Source organism: Sinohyriopsis cumingii, chromosome 6 (genome assembly GCF_028554795.1).
Source record: "Sinohyriopsis cumingii isolate HCF-2022 chromosome 6, ASM2855479v2, whole genome shotgun sequence".
Classification (NCBI taxonomy): Eukaryota; Metazoa; Mollusca; class Bivalvia; order Unionida; family Unionidae; genus Sinohyriopsis; species Sinohyriopsis cumingii.
Genome location: NC_142966.1, coordinates 49,011,557 through 49,037,635, shown reverse-complemented (window position 1 = coordinate 49,037,635; position 26,079 = coordinate 49,011,557). Strand labels below are relative to the sequence as shown.

The window sequence follows — 26,079 nt, the reverse complement described above, 5'->3', positions numbered from 1 at the left end:
GACAGAGACAAGGAAATCCCAGTTGCGGCTTTATATTATATGCAAACCCGCAACGGGATTTCCTTGTCTCGGCCTGTGCCCCAACATAGATTCTATATTTCCCTCAGTGACATGTTGATCTTTTTGCAGCAAGTTTTTCAAGTTGCCATCTACAAGACTGATAAAACAATTTTTTATGCATTTAAACAAATTGCCATGTGTTTTTAAAGGAAGTGATCTTGTCACTTGATTCGTTAGGTGTAGTCTGGTATCCTATTGTTTTTATACATTATTTTTACTCTCAGTTTGAGAACATCAAGCACAGTTGACCTTGCGGCCGTTAGGATTTGTAATCTTGTCAATTATTGTCAGTAGTAATAGCCACTAATTATCAAAGTGAACAAGATCAACATCTTACTAAGGGAAGCCATCAAGTATAGTCATTTTGGGCTGCCAGCTGTGTGAGGTATTTCTGAAAATTTTGCCTCCTGTCCTCTTGACAGCAGACAGACCAGCAGCCCTGCATAGCAACCAGTCACCAGGCCTACAGATTATGGGTAACATCTTGCACTGTAGGGCAAGGGTAGTCACATGATGCAGTTTGTAGGAAAACATGACTGTATCAAGTGTACCAGTTGAAACTGGCAGTTTAGGGTTGGATAGTGTCCCATGGTAGTATTAAAAATGGATTGGATGGGATTATACTTGTTAAGGAGATTTAACAATACCAAATGTAGTGCCTTCAGATGCTATGTGAGACAATGTTTTTATAGTGGATACTTTTAATAACAGCTTTTTGTAGAATTTGTATGAATCCAGCAGTTGCATTGCACATAATAGGATACATGCAGTGCATTTGAAAAAGTTTCTTATGATGGGCTTGGATGTAATGAAACTTGGCATAGAACCTGCCATTGCAAGTCTTATCCGCAATCTTCAAATGTTATTTTTCTGTCTCTGTCTTATTTCAGTTGTTATGACTATATGGTCTTAATATAAATAACAAGTCGAAAAAATCCAGCAAGTTTTGTAAAATTCAACAAGTAATTTATTTCCAAAAATGTAAAGTGAAAATTTAAAAAAGAACTTTCATTCTTATGAATAAAATACCAAATAGTCCTTTAAAAAAATTATATCACAAGTCCAAATGTATTTCAGTTCCAATTATATTCCAGTGGTATTGCAAATAATAATTAAATCCAAGATGTCCTTGTCTAAACTTGCTATAATTCCAGATTGTTGTTTGTGTTCAAAAATATTGTTGAGCATTTTTTATTTTCAGTGAAAAATAAGTTGAATACATTATTCCACTCAAACACAATACTGATGGCAACAATAAGGTGGATTCTGCTTCAAGATGTTATGGCAAGGATATACTTTAACTTGACCTAGGTCACAATTACCATTTTCTGAAACTTCCATTCAAGTAGATTCTAGGGTCAGAAATAGGGCTGTAAATATGTTTACCATTAATCTACAATCATGGAGAAATATCTAGGGATATATTCTATTGTTTACAAAATGTCACGGGTCAGGAACACCATGAAATTGATTTTGGACGTGTCAAGTACAGAAAGAAGTATACATAACCTGCAGTCCTTAACGAAAAGCCAACAAATAATACAAATTCAGTCATTCATTTTTTATATTGGTGACAGTTGGGGAATCAAGCTGAGAAAGTGCATTAAATACAAATACAACTTGATACAAACACAACTTGATATTTAATATCAGTCTTTCAATCTCAAGAACAATGTAAAATGTATATCCTTGAATGTTGTCTTTTCTTGGAATGAATAGCAGGAAGTAAAATAGGATAGACAACAGTGGTTTTATACTTCACTGCATTCCTGTATGAATGTTTAATTGGGAATTACTGTTTTAGAAATTTGATAATCAGCTTATCCTTGGGCAAGTTTACTGGAAAATTGAACTTTTTCCTTGAGAGATTTGAGCTTGCCTCAGAATGTGGCATTACAACAAAAGTTAATAAATATGGTAAAATAAAATATGAAATGATCTTATGAAATGTGACTATTTTTTAAAAGCTTTTGTATTCTTTGTATCTTATTTGCACCTTAAAACCATGTGCAAATAATTAAAGTTATGAAATAAGATACATGTATACAGTATATATTTTATGTATGAGAAAAATAGAAAGGTCAGAATACATGTATAGTTAGAAGAGATAGGATAGACCAGTGGTTCCCAAGCTTTTCAAGTAGAGGGCCATATCTACTATTTCGGTAATTAAGTGGGCCACAATGTTATAAAAATATAAATGTTTATAAAATTATAAAAGTCGTGTAATATTGTTCTTAAATTTATTAACTTTCATCAACCAAATTCTAAAACTTTAAAAACAGTCAGTGTCAGTCATAGACTACAGTCATTTACTGTTTTAAATCAAATGTTCATTTAACAATTTTAAATCAGTTTAGAAAACCGATATTAATATAATTGATTTACAATTGTAACTGTTCTTCACAACCAGTTACTGAAGTTCAAATGCCAGTTTATCAATGTCTGGGCACAAAGCTGTCGTGCCCAAAGTCATAAGTGCAGCTAGGTTACTGTCAGTGAGTCTGGAACGTTGCTTGTTTTTTATAATTGTCATTGCGGAAAATGACTGCTCGCATGTATAAGTCGAACCAAAACGACAAATATATCTCTGTGCGAATGAATGCAAGTGTTCAAATTGTTCGACAGGCAATAGTCACCAGAATGAGATCATATGATCAGCTGATGGTGAAGCAGGCAGCTCCAGGAATTTTCATCTCGGTGCAGAATTGCATTTCAAATCAATTACTTCGTGCTGAGGATTTTGCTGTAATTGGCAGATCTTGGCATCCGGAAATACGAACTGATTTATGAAGAGGGCAACATTATCCTTCTCAGAAGTGAACTCTTGAAATCTTGACTGAAAGATATCCAGAAGACTTTCCACTTTAACTTTGTACTGTAACAGGTCAGATTTCTTTTCCACCACAAGTGTCTTCAGAGTTGGAAACGCCTCTAAAGTCCCTTCTGTCAGCTGTCTGATAAACAGGTGCAGTTTCATTTTAAATGCAGAAATGTCATCGCACAAATTTGTGAACAGTTTGTCTATTCCCTGAAGCCTCGCATTTAAAGAGTTTAAATGAGGCGTGATGTCCACCAAAAATGCCAGGTCATTAAGCTAGTCATCATTCTGCAGACATTCCCGTTCTGTAGGCAATTCATCTATTTCAGAAAAAGAAACATATACACTATTTTACAGTGCCCAGAAATGTGACAGTACTTTCCCTTTAGACAGCCATCTGACTTCGAAGTGTATCAGTAGCTCACCATATTCCTCGTTCAGGTCTGATAGAAACTGTCTGAACTCACGCCTGTTCAGTGCCTTGCTTCGAATTTTGTTTACACATCTCAGAACAACATCCATGATATGTTTCAGATTTAATGTCTTTCCACACAGTGCTTCCTGGTGAATGATACAATGATATCTTAATATAGTGCAGTCAAGACACTGTTCCAATAATGCCAGACATTCAGATTTTGTACCCGTCAAAGCCGGAGCACCGTCGGTGCATACACTATCCAGTTTTGTCCATTCTATGTTGTTTTTCTCAACACACAACTTAAGAGTTTCAAGCAGATCAATTTCTTTGGTAGTAGCATGCATTGATTCAAGTCCTAGAAGTTCTTCAGTGACTTAATTATCGCTTATTGCTCGAACAAAAACTGCGAGCTGAGTTGTGTCAGAAATGTCAGTGGATTCGTCCATTGCCAATTAATTTTTTTTACAATTTTTGACATGTGTTGCTAATTGATGATGAACATCGCTGGCCAGCTCTTCAACTCGCCTAGCCATAGTATTATTAGACAAAGGAATCTGATCAAATTTTGTCACACACATTTTATCGCCAAGCATTCTAGCAGCAATTTTAAGTGAAGGCTTTATTTCTTCCGCATCGGTGAATGGCTTCTTTTTGCGAGCCGACAGAATAGTGATTTCGTACGATGCAACAACAGCACTCTTGCTCTGTTCTTTAGCCTTGGTGAAAAATGACTGCTGACTGGTCAGAGAACCTTCTTTCTTAGCTATGAAATCTTTTTTTAACTCCAAACCGACCGGATATTGAGCATTTATGTCTGAATGTGTGGTCATGTAGTGTTGTTCCAGATTGTATTTTTTCGTAACAGAAAAACAAAATCCACAGATTAAGCAAACCGGTTTACCACTATGACTAGGTACAAACATAATTTTCTCCGTCCAATCTGCGTTGAATTCACGACAAGCAACGTCCTCACATTTTCGCTTATTAGCATTGTTTGATTCTTGTTAGCCACGTTCATGCTTATTGGCTTTAACGGTACATTTTTTATTTGAAAAATCTGATTTCAACACCAAACTGCAGACTATTAAACAGTTTAACAGATGACACCATGGCGTCTTGCGCACTCTGATTGGTCGACAAGGCTGTAAAAAGGGAATTTCCAAACGTTTCAACGGACGCGTTTGATAACTATATCCGAGCACAACAACTATGCGCAGAGTGAATTATCGAACGCTGACAGAGCTCCGAGTGCTCGACCAAAATGACAGACTTCTTAGACTTAGAAATAACATTCTAGACTCAAGAATACTGTAGATCGCGCATTATTGCAACTTTCGTCTAGATACTATTTATTTATTTGAACATCAATACATTTTTGAAATTATTAAAATACATTATAGTAAAGATAGAGACCTCATGGGCCACTTTCTGAGAGCTGACGGGCCACAAGTTGCCCGCGGGCCGTGGTTTGGGAACCTCTGGGATAGACATACATGTGCTTTAATATAAATAGATGGATAGATAGGGGAAATAGCACTACTTTTAAAAGTGTGATGCTCAGGTAATAGATGTTTCTAATACATATCCAAGAAAAGAATCATTTTAACTTGATTTTAATCACATTTTATTATTTCATGCTATTTTTATTTACTTTTCTACCTAAAACTTGAATCTCATTAAGGTTTAAGAAATCGAAATAAAACTTTATCCCTGAACTACTACTTAAGTATCAATGAATGGCATTGGCTGCAGAACAGATTTTCTGGATTGTATTTTAGCTAGGGGTGCTAATAAATCTCTCTTGAATGTTTATAGCATTATACTTGCCATTTATAATCTTATATCTTTGTTGGCTCTTATAACCATGTACCAGTAATTAAATACATAAAAGAAAGTTTTAATAATACATGCAGATGTGGGATAGATATGTAGATGAGAAAGAATTGCAATGTAGATATAGTTAGACGGAACAAAAGCAGACACTTGCATGCATAAAAACATTAATATTGGATATGTGGAAAGGGGTTTGGAAATTGCATGCTTTTTGAGAGAGAGAGAGAGAGAGAGAGAGAGAGAGAGAGATTAAAAATCTAATAATAGAATTGCATTAATTTAAGTTTAATCATGTATTAATATAGAACATTTTTCTTGTTTATCTAATTAAGTTCAAATGATCATGATATTTAAGTATTCATCCACTAAAAACAATATGAAGTAAAAATGAGTCCATCACTAAACATATTCCATAAATATCAGTGATTTCACACTGGTTTTTTGTTGTTTTGTGTCCTCTCACGTCTGCTTCACATTAACAGTTATCACCTGTCATCTTTAAATTGGTGACTTGGATCATAAGCTGATATTTGAGAACACTTTTTTTTCCCTCCATTTTAGTGTTTGCATGGCAGTTTGTATAAATCTGTCTCTTGCAGTTATCATGGAAAAAAATACAATAATCACCGCTTGTGGATGCTAGATTTTCATAACTTTAGTCAAGCTCCTTGTGGTTAATATATAATGCCTTTTTTATTTCCAAACACACCTGCCAAAGAAATCTCTTCAGTAAACACCAACTTTCCCTAAAATCAGTGACTGCATCAAACAATCTTTGACAAGCCCATTGTCTAAAGACAGACACCAGACAAACTGACTGAAGTGAACTTTGGATATGCAAGTCTGCAAATCCCTGATATGTACATACATTAAGATTAAAATGTAACTGATTATTTGAGATATCAATATGTATTATTTCTTATTTGTCAAAGAGGAAATGTGAAACTGACCTTGACATTGACTATAATATAGAAATTAGTTGCGTGATTTGGTATGAAGAAAACATTTTACTTTTGCATAAGTGGGACTGAATAATGTGCACCAAGAAATGTATCTCATTATCCTTTGAACATAATATAAATTTGGACTGCATTCGTAATTTTAATTGTTACTTAAATGTGTTATTGATGAAAATATGTGCTCTATGATGATGTGGCAGCTTGGGTCAGTTTCATGGAAAATTAAATCATTTTTAAATGTTTACCAGGTTGACTAAAGTCTACAAACTAGATTATTTAACTTGGTTAAAACTCCTTTTAGTTATATAAAAAATACATGAATGAGATCTAATTAAGAAATAAATATGTATCCATTGCTATGAAAATGTTTTGTTTTGGTTTGATGCTTTACTTCACAGTGACAGGTTATTTAGTGCCAAGGTATTTGGGATAATTTGCCACCCCCAATGACATGCCATGGTACCTAACCCAGGCTGGTCCAATGGTAGGATTGAAACTTGCACAATTTCTACAGCGAGTCCAGCATCATAACCAGTAAGCTGCCACATCTTCGATAAAAATGGATCTCACCTCTACAGAGATGCACGTTATAGAATTTATCGCACTTGGAATCTTTGAATAATTATGTTGCATTCAGTTACAGAAAAATATGAATTAAAGTAATAGAATCTATAACAAAGTAGATATCTGTGATACCGCTCCGGTGGCCTTTTGGTTAGAGCATCCGCCTTGGATGTGGGAGGTTGTGGGTTCGAGCCCCAGTTGTGTCATACCAAAGACTTATAAAAATGGTACTCACATCTGCCTCACTTGGTGCTCAGCATTATTATTTTGAGGTGTTAGGACTGGATGGCCTGGTGTCAGGATAATGTGACTGGGTGGGACATCATGCTACATATCTGCGGCATGATATCCCAGTGCTAGACGTCACTATAAACTGCCATACTGCAGACATCGTAGCGATATGTTTTTTATTTATTATAAAGCTACGTTAAAAATCCAAATCACACACATATATGTGGCCTTTCAATATTATTCAAGAGAGGTAATTCAGTTTTTGGTAAATGATTTGATTTGATAGTAGTTGTCTCCCTTGGATATAATTCTACTGTTGTGTTTGAACAGCCTCTGCTATATTTCTGAGGCAAAAATATGCATTGTATGTATATATGTCAGCACAGAATTTTCAGAAGGTATCATATATACCATTTTTTTTTTTTTGCTGGAAATTTTAACTCTGTAATCTGTTCAGATCAGTTTTTGACTATTTCTGTAGGTATATCTACAATAAGATTAACCAAGAAGTTGCAAATGAAGTATATTTCAGTTATTCAGTGCATTTGCAAAATCTCATTCTATGTTTGTAAATAAATGAGGTGGTATGAATGACACGTAACAACATGCATTCGAGGTATGATCTACACTGATACTTTGGAATTCTTCTTATGGTACTATTTGAAACAATATCAAGAAATGCTTTTAAAAGAGAAATCATTAATTCACAAGATAATGTTGCAAATGTGAATATAAATTCAATTTTCATGTTAAAGCATGACTGGTAAAATCTTCACATTTACAAGATAATGTAGTTTTCTGCTTGACCTCAGGACACAATTGGCATTTTCTAAAAACAACCATTACCTAATGGAAAATAACCTTGCAGAATGATCTAATGAGCCCTGTTTATTTACAATATAATGGCCTTCAAAATTCACTTAGGAATCTCCGAAACCCTGACCCTGATCGACATACTTACTCCTTTGTTTACCTGAATAATAATCCAGATAATAAGCACAATCAGCTCATTCAGCAATGTAATATTACAGTAAGATGAAATTGAATTAAAATAATTAAAACAAATTCAATGCATAACACATAATTATTCTGTCTATACTTGCCTTCCTTTACAGAACTTTTGTATCTCTGAATGAGAGGAACAGATGTATTGGTGTCTCTGCCAAAAACCAGTGTATCACCAACTACAAGAACACAGTTTCCTGCTTTAAGAGACTGACAGGTCGGAAGTTCAAGGATCCTCAAGTTCAGCGTGAAATCACTGAATACAAAGCACCATTTAAAGTTGTGGAGGGACCAGGAGGAGAAGCTTTAATTGCGGTATATAACTTTTTTGTTTTCTATGCATTTAACATTATCATATAACCAGGTTCCTTTCATTAATCAGAACATTAGGTTTTAAAAGATTTAACATTGTATGCAGAGATCCCCATTGTTCCAAATTTGTCGTGAATGTCCAGAAAGCCTGTTGACGTTTCACACTTATACAGAAATCGTGATTTTTCATAAACAAATAAAAAAAATAAACCAAAAGAAAATTTGACAAAATGAAAGTATTTTCGGTCCTTTTAAGTCTTTTCCAGTAACTTGGAATATAATTTTCTGGCTTACAACTTGAGTTTTTTCTGTCCTTTCCTCAATATGACAAGTTGTGACATAGGACCAATTTCTGGCATATAAGATTCTATTTTAATCAAAGCATTTTGTTGTGGTCATTCCAAATCTTTTCCAGTAATTCCAGCCATATCATCCTCTATCATAATCATCAAAGATGGTCTCAAAATAATCTAACCTCAACTCGGATATGCACGCCTAAGTGTGATATCAGTGACTTGTTAGTGTTGCCTAGTTCATATTTATTGGTGCAATATTTTTTGATTGCTTAGGTATAAACTGCAAGTCGGTCAATTGTTACAGCATGTTATGGACAGTGCACACTTAGAAGAAAACGAAGCCAGAAAATTTGTAATTAAATCATGAGCTATGCCTATGCTGCTTCATTCTGCCAAAGGAAATCATGCCACATATTCAGTCTTTTTTAAAAACATCAGTCAGAGTTGGAAAGATGGCAAAATTGAACAGAACATTCTAGTTGGTAATTATAAGGATGGTGGGCTAAAGATACCATGCATTCAATCTCTTGTCATTCACATAAGATCATATGGATAAAAAATAATTGACCCACTTGACCAATCACCATGGAAACTAATACTTATAGACATATTTGAATAGTTTACATGGGACAGTGTTTTATTTGAGGAAAGAAGAATGCCACAAAGAGGTGTATAAAATTATTTTACATAGTTGGAATTGGATGACTATCCCAGTCACAACTCCATAACATACGTTATCAGATACAGTCTTCAATGAGAAATGGTGTGTTATGTCTTTGTTTTTCATTTTTTTATTTAAGGGAAAATGGCATTTTCCATGCAGTGAGTTCAGGCCAAAATTTAATTTCAGTAACATATAGTGATGGTGTTGTAGATGCTGTACCAGGAACTTGGTAAAACACTTCTTCCCTTCTATACTTTTGAGTATGTGGGACTTAAGAGTTTAAAATGTAAAGTTCTACACAGAATTCTCAGTGCTAATAGATCGTTTAAAATGACCATCTCTGTTTATGTACCTTTTGTAATGAAGCCAAAGAGAATGCTTCATTTAATTTTGTAAACAATATTAATAACATTTATGTCGCTTCCTTAGAGACACGTTTTATGCTGAGTTAGATTTAACAGCAAGACTATTTAGAATTAGAAATTCACCAGAAATAGAGATCATTAATGTATGCTTAATTTTGATTTTTTTAAATAAAGTACACGTGGAAAATGTAGGTATACCCAGAGGTTCCAGAAACATTAATCATGCACTTTTGGACGCAACTTTTTTTTCTGGGCTGCATGAAATTACTTAGGCGGGTTTCCTCTGTACACATGTAATAGGTGGGCAGCAAAATACAGAGACTCTCCAGTCATGTTTTAGCCACCTGCTGAGTGGAGAATGTGTTGAACAGTTAGCTGTGCTGCTATTTACAGTAATAGAATTCAGTGGCTGACAAACCCCCTGATGAGCATGTTGCCATTATAAGAGTACATCAAAAGAATGTGATGCAATAGCTGGTTGGTTGACTGGCTGCTAGGTGGAAAAATGTGCTGTTATTTACAAAGACTGAATTCAGAGGCAGAAAGATGCAGTGATGTACATGTGGTCATTTATAAGAGTACATTGCAGCTTTCATTATTGTGTTCATTTCTGGTTTATGCTGAACAAGTAGTGCATGTGACCTCGAAATCAAAACGTATTGCGACTTAAGACTAAATATCATTTGCAAATGTGGATAAGTATTTTGGGGTTAAACGGCAAACTAATGACAATTGTAAGGAGATTCAGTAGAGTGCTTAAGTTCCTGGAACTGAAAGTTCAGATGGGACAGTAGCCATGTGGATGTGTGACACCTGGCTTAGTGTTTTGAATAAGACCTTTCCAATGAGTGACAAAACCAAAATTCTGTCACACTCTGTTGGACAAACAAGAGCTATATGTTTGTGTTATAAAGTGTGGAAATTAAATGGTGTCAACAGACAGTTCTTTTAATATGCAAAGTTCACATCTTCTGGGAGAGGACTGCAACTTTTGCTAGTAGGACTCCTATTTTTACCAAAATGGGAGTCTTGGATTCCTAGTTTTTAAATCCTAGCGAAACCTCTGTACACCCTGCTGTATATCAATTCACCCAATGTTGTAATTTTAACATAATTAACAGAGATCTCGGAAACGCTTAATTATGCCTATTTGGATGCCAGTGTTTGATCTGGGGCACAGAAAATCACTGAGGCGGGAGTCCTCCTTACACATGTAATAGGTGTGCAGCAAAATTCAAAGACTTGCCAGTCCTGCTTCAGTCACCTGCTTTGTGGGAAAATGTGCTGATCAAATAGCTGTGCTGATATTTACAATGACAGAATTCAGTGACTGAAAGACCCCTTGATCTACATACATGTTGCCATTATAAGAGTACATCAAAATGAACATGATGCAATAGCTGGGTGGCAAATTCAAAGGCTTTGACTGGTGGCTGGATGGGAAAATGTACTGATATTTACAGTGATTGAATTCAGAGTCAGAAAGACCCAGAGATGTACATGTGGTCATTTGTAAAATTACATCAAATAAACAACTTTAGCTTTTGTTATTGTGGTCATTTCCGAATGTAAACTTGGCCTTCTTCTGTTACGAAAGCGGAAACAACTTTGCCCTGTGATTATTTAAGAGGTGCATTGACTGACCATACAATATTATTTTTATTTTTCCCTTGCCTTAGCCCGGTTAGTTCTAGTGTTGTATCGAAATGTATTCATCAAGGCAACAATAGCTAGGCCTAGTTTTTATATTAATTACGTTGACAAACTCTTGCCCTTCACAAGCATTATGTTTTGATAGCTGATTGACCATTAACCCTTTTCTTAAATCATCAGGCAAATATATTTAGAAAAAATATACAAATCATTGATACCAAAGCCTAGGCATTATTTTTTTTAAGATTTAACTTTAAAATGCAAATTATGTAGGTCAGAAACGTATGGGACAGTGCTATGTTGTGGAATTTGCGAGATGAGCTTCAAGGTCTAAGCTGTTTTCTGACTTGACACGTATTTGCGAAAATATGGGGAAAAACAGCAAATCAGATACTATTGCCTAAAATTACTACAAGCACGTATACAAATAAATAAACCATAAATTTGTGATCCTGTAATGAAGCTATATTATAGTGAGTGATTACATTACAAAAACCTCTCCATCTAAAAACAGATGCACTCACGTCTGTGTTGATTCTGTAGGAAAGAAGGGACTGCAACTTTTGATAGCAGGACTCCTTTTTTTAACCAAAATGGGAGTCCTGGACTCCTAGTTTTAAAATCCTAGCGAGACCTTTGATTAATTTAGACCCTATTTGGGTGGAAGTCATTTGTGATTAATGTTTACATTGTTGCTCATGCCCAGGCCTGATGAAATGCACACTGATCTGCTCGACATCTCTGAAGTTCATTCCTGTGGAATGCCATCATCCTAGTCCTGCATTCATATCATTCAGATTGCATCTTTGTGATTGAACTGTTATCAAATGCAGTTCTGTATGAGCCAAGTCTAAAAAATGTCTTAAAAATATATTCACAACATTCATTTGCTTTCAAAAATTTATAAACTGCTTTTGATTATGTACTATTTTCAATTGCAATTAAATACATTAAATACAGGTGTCTGTTTTTAAAATTGCTGCTGCTATTAAAAATAAAAGATTAATAATCTTCTAAAACGCTGTTCAACAGAATTTGGCTATATTTTAAAAAGAAAGTATGTTGGCATGAAAGCCTTTCACATTTGTACGCATGCTTCTGGTTGGCCATCAATACAGTGGCCTTGACTAAAAATGGAAAGACGTTTATGCAACTTGTCTGCAAAAAAAAACACGATATAATTTGACCATCTTTGACAAATAGCATCCAGAGATGGACCATTTCAATATCTGCATGATCTGAAACAATTTTCATGCCATTGTAAGAATATTTAGAATAATTCTGTTCTTATTTAAAAAATTTGTGTAGTTGGGACAGCTGCGTTGACAAAACAGGCTAGTTTTTTATATTACCTCTTATGATAATTAACAGAAATTGAAAAAAATAAAATGGTGCAGATGATCAGGTTGTACGTTCCTGTGGTATCTAACAAACTCTAAAGGTGTCTTGGCTATCACAGTTTAATGTATAGTTCACTGGCTGATCAGTGTCCATTGCCAACACTTGGATGGATGTTTTATTTTTTCTTCAGTTTTTAAATGGTTATATTTATAGTTTGTATTGTAAAAAAAAAAATCTAGATTTAGCATTCATATCCTTGACAGGGGAGATTACCAGTTGTTGATGTGTTGGAAGGTCAAAGGAGAAGACCGTTGATTGATTTATGTTAAAGATAAACAAGTTAGTTGAACCAGATTGTGATATTGTATTATTATATGACTGAGGAGGTTTTTTTTTCCTACTCATTGCAGGTGCAGTACATGGGAGAGACCCAGCAATTCAGTCCAGAGCAGATAATGGCAATGATTTTGACAAAGCTGAGGGAAACATCTCAGGTTGCTCTCCAAACAAAAGTTGTGGATGTTGTTGTGTCTGTAAGTATTAACTAGTCCAGCATCTGTAGGTGACCACATGCAGCAATAATTAATGTAGTTGTTTTGGGTTTTTTCTTTACCACAGCAAAAAATCACATACTTGGATTTGCAAGAACCAGAGGCATAGTGCCAAATTACAGATGTTCCTCACATGTCATAAAATTTGCGTGCCTCAACAGAAAGAACTGCAAGAAATATTAAATTTCTAAATGCATTTCTTTACACTGGTCAGAAGGTTATCATATGTTATTATGATGTCCATCCATTTGTGTATCACCTTTTGTGTTTCTGCACAGTGACTTTTATCTACCTTTTAAACTCTTTTGGAAGCAGTTGGGCAAGGAAAAAGCCTCTTGATTTAAGGTTAAAATGGTTCCATGCAGAAGATCACTTCCACAGCACTGACATGGACTTAACATTGTGGATGGCTTGCGTTTTGAGTAATGAAGTGTACTGATTTTGAAAGACAAATGGCCAAAGGTCAAAATCACTAACTTTAAACAAACTGGTTTCTGTGTAAGAAAAGTTTCAGACTTGACCAAACACTTTCACCAAAGTTTGTGGATAGCTTGCACTCCATAAACAAGAGAATCTTTGATTTCATATTCCATAGCTCATGGGATGAACATAAAAATAGGCTTGGTGTAATAACGTCTGTTCTGGAGCAAGTTCCTTGGCCATATGTTATGGATGGCTTGCACTTCGGGTTAAAAAACAATGATGTAGATGTTGCAGTATATTAGGTAATGGTTAAGGTGAGGCTAAAATCTTGTTCAACCATGCCCTATAACATACACAGGGGTCTGTTAAACGTATGACAGGCATACAAGGTACCTTTCTTGGGTCTCTTGTTTGCTTAGTGCATCAGTGGTTTGAATTCTCCATTTAACTTGAGTTGTTTGCTTAGACCCAGCATAAAGCTTTCTCATCCCAGCAGCCTTAAAATTCTGGTGAACCAAAACACCAGGGATTTGGCAGAGTTCTGCTGCATATTTGCTAAAATTTAATGAAACCAAAGGATAATGATCACATTCAGTATAGCTTGTTTTCCCTCTTCACAGTTGACCATATTGTTGCTCATAGCTACCAAAGAAATTAAAATGATCGCAGAATAAACGGTTTTTAAAAGCAGTTTGTGTGACAACTAAATTGAGAAGTTCAGAGGATTTCAGCAGAGATTATATTTAAGTTCTGAGATGGAAATTGTTTTGAAAATTTCAGGAGTAATAGGTATTTAGTACCTTTTTATTCACAATTATTTGCTACTTGCAGGTTCCAGTATTTTTCACCGATGTAGAGAGGAGAGCCATGCTAAATGCATGTCAGGTGGCAGGACTTAACTGTCTCAAGTTAATGAATGACACCACAGCTGGTAGGTATTACTGAAACGTTACAGACACTACCGTGTTTTACAGAATTGAATAGTATTAGCACCATAATATTTACGACAATACACACATTTTACACCTGTATAGCGTGCTGAAACACAATAAACATAACCATAATATTTACCAGAGTAAAACACTGAGACATTTTAAATACTGTTATAATTTAACATAGTTTAGCATGCTAACCACTCCATATTTTATCAGTCTTAATGAGCTGAAACCTGGTAAATAATAATTTACCATGGTATAACATGCTGAAACACAGTAAATACTATCACAGTTAACCATTGTGTAACATACTGAAACACAACGAACACCATCATATTTTACTTTAGCATAACATACTGAAATAGAATATACAACCATATTTTACCACAGTTTAAGAATCTGAAATGCAGTATCATTATTTATCATAGTAATAACATGCTGAATCATATTGAACACAGTTGTATATTACTATAGTATATCATGCTGAAACACAATAAACATTTCCAATAGGGGTGGCCTTATAAGAGGGGGACTACTGTAGCTTTAACAATTTTTCTGTCATATCGCTATGTTGTCTGCAGTGTGGCAGTTTATAGTGATGTTTAGCACTGGGGCATCATGCTGCAGACATGTAGCATGATGTCCCACCCAGTCACATTATCCTGACACCAGACTGACCAGTCCTAACACTAACCTCTTAATGCTGAGCTCCAAGTGAAGCAGCTGTTAGTACTATTTGTTTTAGTCTTTGGTATGACTCGACTTGTGATTGAACCCACGACCTCCCACATCCAAGGCAGGCGCTCTAACCAAAACAGTATAATAATTTATCATAGTATAACATGCTGAAACAATAAACACTACTATATTTGATCGGAATGCAACACAGAAACACAGTGAACACTACTACATTTTACCAGTGTAACAGAGTAAGTACTAACCTTATTATACCAGAGTAAAATGCTGAAATACAATAGACACCATCATGTTTTACCTATGTCACAATGTAAGTACAATAGACACCAACAACCAATGCAAAAAAGTAAGTACAGTAGACACCAGCATATTTTACCAAAGTATAAGACCCCAAAATGCAGTAAATATTATTGTAATAGGGAGAAAGTAAAATATATGAATAAAACAGCTTCAGTTAAAATAACACAAGTGCATGCATCATAGTAGATGACAAATATGCCATAAAACTTGAATTTTGTGGGATGCAAGCAACTTGAATATTATGAAGTTCTTTAAAATTGACTTTCTTCATGAATTAACATGCAGAAAGAATGAAATATACATTTTTTTATGATGAACCAATTGTTAACCTTTATATTTAAACAAAGTTCAAACACTGTTGTACAAACCAGTGGCATGTGACTTTTCAGTCTTCACTTTTACCATGTGTGAAGTGTTTATTTTTAATCTAAAATGATCAACAGACTTTTGTCAACCATAGCTCCAAGAATAATAGATCTTGGATAATATTTAGACAAGAATATCTTTTATTTGAGAATTTGAATTTGTTTGCAAGTAGTTTCAGTATTGTTGAGTTTGATATGAGTGTACCAATATATAAATTTTATTTATGATTTCAGTGGCCCTTGCATATGGTATATATAAGCAAGACCTTCCAGCAGAGACAGAGAAGCCTAGGAATGTTATATTTGTTGATGCAGGTTATTGCTGTATACAAGTGTGTGCTGTTAGCTTTAATAAAGGCAAACTCAAGGTAAATTGACAGGGTCTGTCTAGGTTTGCCATACCATATGGTGTTTGTGAGAGAGGGAGGAGAGTGTGCTGCTGGCTTAAGTTGGGGGAAACCAGGTAAATTGACAGTTTCCAGGTTAGCTATTAACTAGCCCTGGTGTGTGTGTGAGAGAGAAAGAGGTGTCTTCTGTCATTTATTATGACATTGGACTCCACGTAAATTTACTGTTTGAGTTTTCCATGTGTAGACGAGCCTGTGTTTGTTTTTGCAAGAGTGAGAGGTGTGGATGGAGAGAATAATATAATGAACTGCTAAGCAGTTAAATGTAACTAGACAGAAGTATGATTGCACAAAATACAACTAAATATTATTCAAATAAAATCTCTTGAGATGGAAGCACACAGTAAACCTAAATCTCTTAAAAAGTTAACATCTTTTTTCTGGTCTCTAATTTTTATACTTAAGTTCAGTGAACATTAGGTGTGCACACTGAAACCACAATAAGAATGTTTGAGCTTCAGTTGTAGAGTAAAATGAACCCCAGAAGCCTGCATTTTACTTGTGCATTTGGCCAGCCAATTGATAGAAATAGCCAAAGACAATGGTAAGACCTAGACATACACAGAATATGGAAAAGTGCGACCATTACAGTTAGCTAATCGGTGGTCTTGGCTAGAACTGGCTTCATCATCAACAACACAGCCTGATCTTATGTTTATAAATACCAAGGAATTCAATCAGAATACCATTTTACTAAATTTTAGAAATGAACCTTCCTCATTCAGTTGCTAGTGTTGCTGGCAATTTATTTCATACACTTTTTCCAGTCAGTAAAACTACAAATGATTACTTGTGTGCTAGAACAAAAATATTTCAGCAAAAAAAAAAGCGTACAGAATTCAGATCATCAATGAAAGATGGTACATTGGAATTGATAATGATTGAAAAAACAAGGTTTCTATAAACAACCTGTGTTTGAGTGTGAGTGTGTTGCAATCTCGCACCTTCTGAATGGGCATCCGAATGGAACTGTTTGTTCAGGAGGTGCAAGAGTGCAACTTATGCATCCTTGACATTAAATAATTCAGTAGGTCATTGTCCTGCTTTACTGATTTTTGTAGATGTTGTAAATAGTTACATATGCATTTAAGTTTAAAAATTAGTTTTTGTTCCTGAAAATCAGTATTTTTATCATAAGCTGTTGGTGTTCTAGGGTTGGCAGCTATGATTTTGGATACAGGACATTTTTTAAAAATGAAAATGCATTTGGATAAAATGGTGTACAAAAATGTTTCTGTTCTTGTTCCATGTAGAGAAGGCTTTTGACACAAATGTCCCCCTTCCAGTAATAAATAATCTGCCAAAATAATTGGATTGTTTGGACAAAATTTTGTGATCCTTTTGAATTTAAACTATTTTCAAATGAACTTGTGCCTGTATTACACTCCTATAGGTTGATTTGTTTTATTTGACAGCATACATTTTTCTTGCAGTCGCAGGGTATGATTCAAATGGCGTAAACGAGATTTCATGACCGTATAATTTATAAAATGTTTGTCCATTATAGACTGATCTTAAACAGAATTTTGTCCTAACATTCTCCATTCTGATTTCAATTCTGACATAAAAATACAAATCCTGCATTTTTTGGGTGTTGTTGCTTTGAAGCTCATTCTTTTGGTTGAAATGAAATTTGGGAAAGACTTCACATTTGTACCATTCCGTATGAGGGTAGTCAACCTAAGGCTGCTTTGATGTGTCTCAATCACAATCAAGTGCAATGCACAGGTTCACTTGGAGTATTTCAAAAGAATTTTGTTGGATTATTATAAGCATCGAGACAGTGAAAAAGAATCTCATGTTGAAAAGGAATCAAATAATCGGAACATACGATCCTGGTTCAGGAAGTATCGGCAATAAGGTGAAAATTTTAGCACAATTTCCAGTTAAACTAGCACTTAAAATGGAATGGTTAGGGCGGTTGGAGATGTCATGTTGTGTTAACTAAACCACAGACAGCTTCCAAGTATCCCATTTTCCCCTTATTTGTCCAGTATTTTGAACCTGATAACGGGTGTATGTTTTTATTGTTAAAAATCCGTTTTTATAATTTAAAAAAACCAATTTAAACATTTCCTTGCAATTTTCCGTTTAGGATGGGCACCTGTTTCCATTCTGAGAGTAAATGTATCACATGTATAGAGGCATATAGTTCCAAAATGTAATTGGTTCATTCAAAATTGAGGCCACCATGCCAGTCTTTAACCACCAGATTGGATTGCTCTGAGCAGTTGCTGCTATCACTGTATCTCATCTTCATAATATTCAGCTTCTAGTTATGTCGATAAGAAAAGCAGAAGATTCAGTATTATCTCCAGGAAAGAAAAGAAAACAGAACTGGTAGGACAATTATGCTGCCATGTTTAGATTTGTGAAACCATCTAGTAAAGGAGAAAACTTGGAGTTTTACAATCTGTGTAATTGCGATTTCACTATTGGGTATGGAGGCGCTCAGGACATTAAACAATGAAAAAAACCAGCTTGGTGCTTCATCATAAACAACTCAACCTGAAATTAAAATGTTTATAAATACCAGAAGTAACCTTGATGTAATTCGATTGAAGTTCGGTTTACTAAATTTCTTTTAGAAATGAACCTTCCTAATTCAGTTGGCAGTGTTGCTCGATCTATTTTGCACTTTTTCCAGACAGAAAAATTGCAAAGGATTACACATGCTTGAACGAAAACAGTTCAGTAAAAGCAGTTGCACAGAATTCAGATCATCAAAGAAAGATGGTACCTTGAAATCGATAATGATCGAAAAATACAGTGTGTGGAAAAGGCTTCTATAAACAGCCTGTGTCTGAGTGTGTGTTGTACTCTTGCACCTTCTGAATGGGCACCAAGATGGAACAGGATGATGCAAGAGTGCAACACATGCATTTTTGACATTGTCCTTTACTGATGGTAGTAGATGTTGTAAATAGCTGTCTATGCATTTTAAAAATCAGTATTTGTTCCTGAAAGTCAGTATTTTTGTCATAAGCAGTAATTATTTTTGTACTCAGGGGTTGGTAGGTATTCGCAGAGAAACAAGCTCGTTAACTGTAGGATGCAAAAACTGTCGGAGCAGTGTTGTAAACTGGCATATAAATTCAGTTACATGCTTGACTGCAAAAGATGAATTTAGATATGCAACTTGAATTAGCCCCTGTGTCTGTAATTAACTCTGGGCCTTGAGTGGCCAAGTGATCTGCAGTGCTCACTGGTATGGATCACTGCCATCTCATCTCTGTCTGTGTGGGTCTGAGTCTTGGATTCAGCCAATGTGGGTATGTGAGAAAGCTTGCCAGTAGTTTCTCATGGATCGGTGATTCTTTCTGGGTTTTTCCTGGGTTCTTTCACCAACATTTACAGACCTGCCAACCATACTGAACAGATCGGGAGAATCCCGGTTTTTCAACACCCTGATGAAAAAAAACCCACTTTTTAAAATACAAAAACATAATTTTTCCGTTTCCCTGTTTCTGGTTTTTCTGTATCTGGTATTTTTCTTAGTACTTTGCCATATCTGGCTTGATTTCTTGTTTTCATTCACCAATACAAAGAGATTGTCTCACAATATGGTTCTCTTTATCTGATCCCATCAGCAAATCTCGGCATAGTAATTGATAAGTTTCTCGGCAAGAAGCGGAAAAAAAGAAGAAAAGGAAGTAACTGATGACTTTTCACCAGCCAAGACAAAGAAATGGGATTAAAAAATACAGGAGTGATATGGAGCAGTTTGCTTTCATTTTTCCATTGACTTGCGGGGCTTATCATGCATTCTGCCACTGATGATCGGCTCTTTCCACATTCAATTCTGCCTCAGAATAGTAGATTTGGAAAAGCTGAAACTCTCTATGCAGATCATCAGTGTTGATTCCTTCCATTCAGTTGGAGAAAAATGCAAGGCCCTTAAACGATACTACAGTTTGTTTAGACACATCTGCAATGCTTGCATGAATAAGTAGGTCATCCTTTAGTGGAAAAAGAAGGATGGATCTGGCCAACTGTTGTTTCCAGTCCTTGGGAGATAAATGCTATCAATATTTTCAATACCAACAGCAACAGCAATTCTGAGAGAGCATTCTCAATGGTCAGAAGAAAACAGAACCAGCCAAAGAGCCAGTCTGTCTGCATCAACCCTGGAAGCTATTCTTGTTAGCAAATTTGGCACCTAAGGACAACTAAATGATGAACTTTTGCAGAAATGCAAATCTGCAACATACAGTGGACTGAAATTACAAAAGTAGACATCTTTATTATCATATATACACCTTATTCTTGTACCTCCTGATTTTTTATCCTGCCTCCTGATTTTTAATTGTGATCTTCCTGATTTTGATCTTTTTAATGTTGGCAGGTCTGCATTTATACTGGCCGCCATGTATAGCCTATCTTGTGCTGCAATTGGCGTTAAACCCTGCAACAACTTTAATTAACTCTGAGACTGGAACTAGGGTGAAAGATTGAGGATGCATGTGGGACATAGTGATGGCAGCATGGGAATAATGTCTTACAAGCGCTTTAGTTTTGTATAATGGGGGACATGACTGACTTTGATAATTCCATGACAAGTATACAACCCTCAATTAACCAAAAATCACTTTAAACTGAATTTGGTCCCAGTGGTTCTCAGTACTCGGTATTGACAGGTTCCCCTACAGTTGACTTTTTTTTATATCTTGAAATTTTGGGATTAAAGAAAAGCAATACTAAGTGCCATCTTCTGTCTCAGCAAGAGTACTTTGCCCATTATTATCATATTAAATAGAACAGTTTGGTATAAAAGATATATTATAATTTTTTTATTAAATGTATCTTGTTATTTCTTAATTCAGGTAAATTCTGTAGCTTATGATGCTAATCTTGGAGGTCGGGATTTTGATAAAGTGCTAGTGGACTATTTTGTAGAGGAATTTCGAACCAAGTTCAAACTTGATGTGCACAAAAACTTGAAGGCCTATATTAGACTGACTCAGGAGTGTGAGAAACTAAAGAAATTGATCAGCACAAACTCTAACAAGATTCCCCTCAACATCGAGTGCTTCATGGATGACAAGGACGTCAGTGGTACAATGGACAGGTGGGTATTCAGCTATAACAAAAGTAAGGGTAAACGATTAAATGTTGAGCTGCAAATCAGCGTTGTTAAGTGGCATCAGTTATTGATAAATATAATGGTAACAGTATTCATATAAATATTTTCATTCCTGATTGGCCAATATTTTCAGGTTTTAGAACTGTTCTTAGGGAGAATCTGATGTTTTATCAGTTAATATATATGATTGAAAATGTTTTAAAAGATACTGATAGTTTGCATGAGCAAGATATTTATAGAGAAAATATTTGTTTCTCTGTCAGAAATATTCCCGCGTTACCCCCATGCCCATCTAGTCTCGCTTGTTAAATCATTAAGTCAGTTCTATTGTAAATGGTTTTATTTTCTCTTTTTTTATAGAATTGCATTTGAAGAATTGTCAGCCTCCTTGTTGCAGAGGGTAGAAAAATTGTTTGTGCAGATAAAGGAATGTTCCAGTAAGTCTCGAGTCTAGAGCTGCAAAATTTTCATCATTATATGTTCTTGTGTTTATAATTTTTCCCATTACTGAACAGGTCAGTAGTATTTAGCATTCATTCATCTTTCTGTCTCCATATTAGTTACAATAATGAATCACCATTCATTATATTTGAGGAGTAGTTATTTCATTTAACTCAAGTTGCAGAATGTTAACACTTACTTGTTCTGTAGGGGGTGGGGTCCAAACCCTTTTTGTTTCTTTAGTTGTTTTGTATTTTTGTTATCCTGGGAAAGAAATGATGTTATCCCCTTCATCCCCACTCCTGCTTCTTCACTCTTAGAATCTTTTAGGTGGGTTTAAATGGAATATCCCTGAGACTGGAGACAACAGTCACCTTCCTTAGATAAGAGAGACAAATTTATGGAAATTTGTGTCACCTGCATTAGCATGTTGCATCATGGCTGTCAGTTTTCCATAGAGATGCTGACCACATTTTTCAGCCAAAATAACTTTTGTTTTATTGTATTTGATTGTACTTGGTCAGTATTACCACCATTAAAAGCAAGATGTTAAAAAAAATATATATTTGAACCAAATCAAATATTGGATTTTCCGCAATGAGATTGGGGAGGGGATACACAGATGGACACTGGTAAGATATCATATTCAACTAAACACTTGATCCCTGACTGGCATTGTTTGCTCTTGTATGGCTTTTGTTTTATGTCTGAAAAACACTTTGTTGGGGTTGTCATTTCTTTCAGAATTAACTGTTTCAGAAATTTTTATGTAATCTGGGTGTGCAGGTTGATCAGAATTTCTTCAAAAATGTAATGATGAAGTCTCTAGAAGTGATACTGCAAAAGTTGATTACCTTTAATTAATACATTTGTCCTATTTACAGAATTAACTCCAGATGAAATATACTCGGTTGAAATCATTGGTGGATCGTCTCGAATACCTGCCATTAAAGACTTGGTTACCAGGGTGTTTGGCAAAGAACCAAGTACAACCCTTAATGCTGATGAGGCCATAGCTAGGGGATGTGCACTACAGGTTAAGTGTCATACCATATTCTCTTTTGTTGTATTCATGAATTAAGTATAAAAAATGGGAGAATTTTGGGCTTCTCCTTTAACTGAAGGAAAAGCATGAACTTTGAACTAGGCTAATAAAGCTGATATTTTGATTGTATTCAATAGAAGGATTTTCGGTCAAAAACGAAAGATACTCGTTTGTTGTAATGCTGTCCATGGAAACCATAGTATACTGCCTTCTAGTGAGACCACCTTATAATGGGGTAATTGTGCAATATTCACTATAGTGAAGTCCATAGCGAGACCACATTATAATAATTTAATTGTACAATATTTATTTTAACACTGCATGGAAGTCAGACAATATTGCATAGATCTCCAGATACCAGATGACAATCACTAGACATGGTATATGGTGGTGATTTATGTGTTTGGTTTTGGACCACTAGTCATGGGGGTACTGAGTGCTGATCACAGGCACAAATCACTGGGTAATGTGTGAAAATAGTGAATTGTTTTTACTTGATATTTATGCCTTGCCTTAAATGAGGTTGAGGTATATAGTTAACCTTGCTTGTCTGTCCATCCATTCGGTTTTGTGTTTAAGTCAATTTAGCAGGTGCTATGGTAAGACATTCATGTTCCTTGAATACATACATGAATACATTTTATAGTGCTGTGCCGTTAAAAGAAGTATTTGCTTGATCATGATATTTTCAGATTGCACTGGAGACAAGTCTGTAAATTATTGTTGATGATATTTTCAGATTACACGGCAGAAGGCATTGTAAATCTTGTTGCTCATGATACTTTCAAAGTACACTGCAGAGGTTCAGCTCGATATTTTCATATTACAATGCAAGAATGATTAAGTCTTGTCAGGATAATTAGATTCTGTTAATTTTATTTCAGTCTGCCATTCTGTGTCCAACATTCAGGGTGAGGGATTTCTCCATCACAGAGTGTCAGCCATATCCAATTACACTTTCCTGGGGAGCAGAGATCGGAAGCGAGGAGTAATTTAAAACATTTAGTTTTATTTTTGCATATTAGTTGCTCTTTAAACTCTGACTCACCAGAACTTAGTAATTGCTGGAAATGGTGCTGCTTGAAACATGTAAAGTGTGCATTTCTCATCTTACTATGAACCCAAACGTTTCGTATGTTTCTAAGAAAGATAATCATTCTTGAGGCGGTTAAAATTTGTGATTCTTTATCCAAAAGTAAAAGTAGGCAGGGAATATAATAATATATTGGTTATTAGGTATTATGGATTCATGTTTCTTTGGTCATTTATGCAATTGTATCATGAGAATCCATGCTGGCACCCTGATGCAAGAATTTCTTTTTATATGCTAGCATTAAGGTCAGGTGTTATATTGTTGTCTGTCAATCCATCTGTCTGCTACCAATTTCATTTCTGCACAGTATCCTGAGTTGTCCAAGATAACATTTACCATACACTTGGGTTAAGGAAGAACAAGAGTGATTTTGGGGTCAAAACCTGAAAGGTTATATTCACTGTGACAGAAAAGAAGAAAAATGGTTTCCACCGAATAAACAAGTTTTCTATCATCATCTTTGGATAGCTTTCACTTTGGATAAGGAAGAAACCTATTGATTTTGGGTTCATTGGTCAATTGCCAAGTTTTCTGTGGCTGAAAGAACAAAAAGGGTTTCTTCACATTAACACAAATTCTACATCACATGCCTGAACCAAAATTTGTGGATGGCCTGCACTTGGAATAAGGAAGAAGACTATCTGCTTTGATGTCAATAGATCAGTGGTCAGATTGCCAAAAATAAAGATTAGCAGTAAGAGTTGTGACTTAAGGAAGAAAAATTGTTTCAACAGTAATAACATATAAATGACTGAATGGATGACTTCAAGTTTGGATAGAGATGAAGCCTGTTGATTTTGGGTTGAAAAGATAATGGTGTTGGTGACTGTGACTAGAAGGAAATAAGTACTTGCTGCACAAAAGTGTTTGATATCTATATTGAGGACTGTCAAACATGGGGGCCTTTAGTGTGCATTGTATGGAACTCTTGTGCTGGAAAGTTTAGTGAGGGTTTTTTGTGTGCTTTTACTTGGTTATTTAGGCATTCACATAATGTTGTTGTTTGCTTTTAGCTCTATGGAGGTGTTCCCACTGTTCCATGCCATTCCAATGTCCAAGATGCTCACATTTTACAGAAAGGAGGGTTTTACTCTAGAAGTCCAGTATAGAGATCCACAAAATGTACCTATACCAGATCCACATATTGGTAAGCATGGACTCTCATACTTAACATATCTGTAAGCAGGTCATTTTCTATATGCACTAAGTTTTTTCAATGCACAAATTTAGGTGTTAATCTATTAAAGTTGCATATTGAGTTTAACACATTAATAAAAGACCCATTACACTGTTATACTGGGACCTAAGCCGGCAGTATTCCCCGATACTGAACACGTGCGACAGTACACATATAGCATTCACGTGCATAAAGGAACTACTTTCTATTGTAAACAAACAATGACGCAGACGCCAGCACTTTTGATTTGTACACAAATCATGTACACTCGCTTAAGAGGCTCTTTACGTTGTGGCTGTTTAAATTTGTTTCTGAATGAACTAAAACGTGTTTCGTGGACTGTTTAAAAACTGTTTGGCACATTCAGCATTGATATAATGTTACGGATTTAGGCTAGCTACATTACATGAAGGACGGAAGATAAGGTCCTTACAAATAACATACAAGTGACAAGGCATATACTGTCTTCTTTAGCTGGTGATAAGAATGACAAAATAAAATATACATAGTTTTACATCCTGAATTTCCTCAAAATGTATTTTCTTAATTCTGCAAATCTGAATTACATGAGCCATGTCATCGGTTTTCAATCTGGATTACACATTTCAAAATTGTGCTGTAATTTTAATGATAAGTGCAGTTGCATCCTCCTTACTGCACTCAAAATGAAATAAGCATTAAATTCCATAGCGTCTTTTTGATGATTGCAATTGAAAGACTTCATATTTTTCCCACATTATGATTTCAAACATTCAGTGACAGAAACAAAAATACATTTGCAGACGTAAACACGCTTCTCCCGCGGCACTTCAATCTGCTGTATTTCATGTATAATTTCCACAGATGAATCCAGTCCAAAATCACAAACTTTCATCAAATCGAAACAAGATATCAAAATATATTAATTCCAGATCAAATGGAACAGTTGTTGCAATGCGCATTCATTCACAATATGACTGCAAATTTCAATTTTAACTAGACACGCCATTTTCTATCAAAAGTTATGTTGAGCGCATGACTAAGTTCAAATTTATCTGGGTG

At 35.2% G+C, this 26,079-nt stretch overlaps 1 protein-coding gene across 2 annotated transcripts in view; it reads left to right on the top strand.

The window, feature by feature from the left end:
* The window catches only part of LOC149796893 (heat shock 70 kDa protein 4-like), a 56,586-nt gene that overhangs the window by 5,078 nt on the left and 25,429 nt on the right, over positions 1–26,079 (top strand). For both annotated transcript variants that reach the window (XM_089961545.1, XM_089961544.1), the window contains exons 3-11: positions 8,002–8,206; positions 12,933–13,055; positions 14,328–14,427; positions 16,027–16,160; positions 21,023–21,267; positions 21,643–21,719; positions 22,608–22,759; positions 23,653–23,756; positions 24,875–25,008. In XM_089961545.1, coding sequence (XP_089817671.1) covers positions 8,002–8,206; positions 12,933–13,055; positions 14,328–14,427; positions 16,027–16,160; positions 21,023–21,267; positions 21,643–21,719; positions 22,608–22,759; positions 23,653–23,756; positions 24,875–25,008 — 1,274 coding nt within the window. The remainder of the gene's footprint in view (positions 1–8,001; positions 8,207–12,932; positions 13,056–14,327; positions 14,428–16,026; positions 16,161–21,022; positions 21,268–21,642; positions 21,720–22,607; positions 22,760–23,652; positions 23,757–24,874; positions 25,009–26,079) is intronic.